Source organism: Physella acuta, unplaced genomic scaffold, assembly GCF_028476545.2.
Source record: "Physella acuta isolate Inbredline_101_S28 unplaced genomic scaffold, ASM2847654v3 ptg000676l, whole genome shotgun sequence".
NCBI lineage: Eukaryota > Metazoa > Mollusca > Gastropoda > Physidae > Physella > Physella acuta.
Window position 1 is genome coordinate 208,425 of NW_026732195.1, and position 4,454 is coordinate 212,878.

Sequence of the window (4,454 nt, forward strand, 5' to 3'; positions counted from 1 at the left end):
CCTTCTCGTAAAAAGATGCCTAGAAGAAACTCTGATAGGGATTGAATAGCGACTCAGTACAAATCTTATCACTGTTAATGGTTTTATTTTTACTAAAGTCACACTGTTTGTGTTCAAAGAATGTAATTCAATCTCGTCCCTTTTATAACTGAACCATTTCTTTAATCCTTTCCTGACTAAATAAAGCGTGTTTATATGATAGGTAATAAGAGATCAAAGCTTTGCTGATATATTTGAGGAAAGAAAATAGTTCCCCTTTGTTATGTTTAATGTATTGTAATGCTTGTTGTTGATAAGGTTTATTTTAAAACCTTATTTGTTTGAGACCTAGGCAGTCTTGCATGTGATACAGATATATATCCCCTCCCCCGACTTAAAATTTAATTTGATGATGTTCAGTCTCTCATAACTAACACAATCTGACCACTCCTGTTACAAAGAGAATAACACCACAATATGCGCATTTTTTTTTTCGTTTTATTACAGAGCAGTTTAATTAAGCATACCATTAATAATTGGCAGTCAAGCCACGATAAGAAATAAAAAATGTCATTTAATGCTGAAGAAGGTTTGTTATATTATAATAAAAGTTTCAAAAGTGGTTTACACGTTAAAAATCAAAGTTTTAATAATGTTTTTTCACCACATCACCATAGGTACAAAACTCAGAATTGTTTTCATCTTCACTGTCCTTATTAATAGGATCATCATTTTCCTTTCCACTCGTTTCAGAATTCTCTTTCAGAAGAGTTTCGTCTCCCTGGCCAGAATCTGAATTATTTTTCTGGCCACGTTGAGCTTCTACATGTGGAATATTTGATTTTTCCGCTCCGCTATCCTGGTTTGACTTGTCAGTTCTGGATAAAGCTTCTTCGGCTACAACACCTCCACCAGCTACAGCTCCACCAGCTGTAGCTCCCCCAACTGTAGCTCCCCCAACTGCACCTCCACCAGCTGCGGCGCCTCCCGTACCCTGATTTGTCTTGTTCGTTTTGGTTAAAGCTTCCCCAGCTACAACACCTCCAGCTGCCACAGCTCCACCAGCTGCGGCGCCTCCAGCTGCTATTATAGCATTAGCCGCTAGTCCAAATCCTACAGCTCCTACTGACTGTAACGCCGATACCACGCCCATACCGATGCTGAAAATATTAAAAGTAAATATTTATTACACAAGTTACAGCAAAATTATTAAAAAAATAAATAATTAAATAAACAAACAACATCAACGGAAAATCTAAGTTTACTATTTAAGGGGTTATTTTTTATAAGTAAAATTCGATTCATCCATTTTTAAGTTCCATGGGGCAAGTCAAGTAGAGTTTACCTGTTTCTGTGATCTGAGGGGATTGCATGGTCAGCTGTATGCCCAGCCACCTTTATTTTCCCTAACATGAGTTAGGGACCCATCAGAGCTGGCAGGACTCAGGGACGTTCTAATGACTTGAACCCCAATTCAAATATAAACTTTGGGATTAGCAGTCAAGAGATCTACTGATAAGCCACGCCGTTCCATGATTATTTTTTTAGAACACATACAAAATACAGCAAAAAAAAAAAAGAAATAAAAACAATACAACCCCCTACCACAATTCTGTCTTTGTTAGTTTTTAATCGCTATTCTCGTGGCCCTAAAAATTACATTTTGTATACAAACAACTTACCCGGATGTGGCCGCCGCTGACATCATACTTGCAGCCACACTTCCGGCAGCGATGCCGCCTGCTCCGAACCCAGCTGCCGCCACAGCTACGGGCGCCAGCACCACAGAACCAACGACCCCAGCGGTAACACCTGCAACAACGCCGCCAATTTTCAACCCCAATATTAACTTTCTCCAACGAGGTTTTGGGGTCGTGTTTCCCTGCGGCGAAGCCCCTGTAGGTGGTGGAGTGGATGTTCCTGTTGGTGACGCTGATTGGTTTTGTGGTGAAGGCTCCGTCTGTGGTGAATTAGCAGACTGGTTTGATGTTGTAGATTCTTTTTGGGGAGAATTGGAAGATTGGTCTGATGTAGATTCTTTTTGGGGAGAATTGGAAGATTGTTCTGATGTTGTAGATTCTTTTTGGGGAGAATTGACAGACTGGTCTGTTGTAGATTCTTTTTGGGGAGAATTGGCAGACTGGTCTGATGTTGTAGATTCTTTTTGGGGAGAATTGGAAGATTGGTCTGATGTTGTAGATTCTTTTTGTGGAGAATTGGCAGGTTGTTCTGATGTTGTAGATTCATTTTGGGGAGAATTGGCAAGTTGGTCTGATGTTGATTTTTGTGGAGCATTAGAAGACTGCTCTGATGCTGATAAATTTCTAAGCGGAGGACTAGCAGATTTATCTGGTGTTGAGGAGTCTATGGTTGCTGTTTGTGACTCCAGTTTTTTTGATGACTCTGCTCCTTTGGTTGGTATATTTGGCTCGTCTTTTGTAACCATTGTAGCGAATGAAACTTGATAGAAAACAACAAAAGCATTAGATTTTAGATACTTCGTAACATAAAATACATTCTCAGACTTAACAATTAACGGAGCAGATTATATATATATATATATATATATATATATATATATATATATATATATATATATATATATTTACTTTCCCGGATTCGAGTTAAAGTGGATTCGGAAACTGAACTAAGACTGTGCTGTTAGCAAACGAACGGTCTTCCACATTCTCTATTCTCATTTTACATTTAGTTTTCCTTATAATTTGTTTTTAGAGTATTTATATTCCTGTTGTGCTTTAAGCAAGCTCTACTGTAATACCTGTTAACCGTCAGTCCTACAGGCCGCCCACCGAAAGCTTTTCTGTCAACTCGGTTCTGTGCTTGCCGATCCTTTCTCACGACAGTGCTAAAATGACAAGTGTGCCGATGTCTCTATGCGTTACTGTGGTGCTTGGGAATTTTTCTTTTAGAAGCTGCTAGCTTTTGTGCCCTACCCTCCTCCATCTAAATCTGATTATAAAATAGCAACGGAGAATATCTATGACGCAAGCAGAAGTATGTTTAACAAAGCCCATTGAATTTCAGTTCTAGATAAGTTATTTATAAATGTGGCAACATTTATTTAAATACCACGCATGTATCATGTTTTAATTTATTGTATTTCTTTTAAATGTTTAGCTCTTCCTTATTTTTTTTGTATATGTACAATTTTCTTTTGATAAACCGATTCTAACTACGCATTTCCTTTATATTACATTGATATATTTCATTCTTCCCCCCCCCCCCCCCGCAGTATTTCATTTATATAAATTTTGTAGGCTGCATTTTTTATTTTTTTGTTAGTTTTTATTTATTGCCAATATTATTTTACCGATTATTTTTCGTGTTGTTATTTAGTGTTGTTTTTCATTTTCTTGCTATATTTGTTTTAGATTAACTCACAGATGTTACCAGATAAAGCGACCTGCTTTTTGTCGATAAAACTAAATAACCTAACATACGCCATGCCCAGATGGCATATCAGCCGTACAAACGAAATCATAAAACCTAACCTAATAATATTTCAATGTAAACGGGTAGATCTATATAATTTGTTCTGTGCCAGCTATGGTCTCTAAAAAAACTCTCATGCGAGGAATATGTAGAAACATAAATTGAAACTCATAGATCTACACAAAATAAATCGGCATGTCTATACATAAGAATCTTGGAAAAAAACCTGTCCACCTTTTCTTCTTATCTGAATCAGACTATTTTTAATCAGTGGATGGGAATTATCGATTGGGGACTGGTTTTGTATGTAGATTACCAGGTCAGTTTGAATACAGCTAGAACAGTTACAGACTCAAACAAATGGAAGATTTCCTAAGTTTTATATCCCATTGGGTGGGGTGGATGGATAAATGGATGGGTGGATGGATGGATGGATAGATGGACGGACGGGTGGACGGATGGATGGATGGATGAATAGATGGATGAATAGTTGGATGAATAGATGGATGGATGGATGTTGAAAGATAGATATGTATATATATATATATATATATATATATATATATATATATATATATATATATATATATATATATATATATTAAAACTAATATCACTTACTGTTTTACGTGACAGGACTTTGAAATAAACCTCAAAAATAGAATCCAGTTACTAGCCAAGAATGACCAGTAAAGACTGAACAACCTGCTTATATTGCGTTTTGTGAAGTAGCTTGACGAGAATTCATTTCCCAAAAGCTATTCTTAGAACTGATCATGTGTTCCCCAGTCTGCGTCATCAAGGAACGCAACTAGTTTCGGTTTCATTTTGTTATGTCAGCAAGCGAGGGTTATTCTTAGAACCCATACCGTGTCCTCAATACTTGCATCTTTAAGTGAAATATTTTAAACGTACATAGTTGCAACTCATTTTGTTGGTGGAGAAGATTACTGTAAGATGTTCTAAATAAGTATAAGAATGATTATATGATGTTTGTGTTTGCATGCGTTTATGTGTGCTCA

The 4,454-nt window shown here is 36.8% G+C and overlaps 1 protein-coding gene across 1 annotated transcript; it reads right to left on the reverse strand.

Annotated features, from left to right (window-relative positions):
* Positions 1 to 556: 556 nt before the first annotated feature.
* On the reverse strand, positions 557 to 4,178 carry LOC131949160 (homeotic protein female sterile-like). The gene is made up of 3 exons (XM_059310944.1): positions 4,054 to 4,178; positions 1,662 to 2,439; positions 557 to 1,139 (listed from the first exon to the last, which is right to left on the reverse strand). The coding sequence occupies exons 2-3, from the start codon at positions 2,423 to 2,425 to the stop codon at positions 626 to 628; spliced, it is 1,278 nt and encodes a 425-aa protein (XP_059166927.1). The 5' UTR covers positions 2,426 to 2,439; positions 4,054 to 4,178; the 3' UTR covers positions 557 to 625.
* Positions 4,179 to 4,454: the final 276 nt, after the last annotated feature.

Bases quoted from the DNA above. Each gene is read 5' to 3' on its own strand.
- LOC131949160 (XM_059310944.1), bottom strand. From the start codon at position 2,425: ATGGTTACAAAAGACGAGCCAAATATACCAACCAAAGGAGCAGAGTCA. The intron at 1,140-1,661 runs GTAAGTTGTTTG...TAATATTTTCAG, and splicing joins TCAGCGGCGGCCACATCCGG to CATCGGTATGGGCGTGGTAT.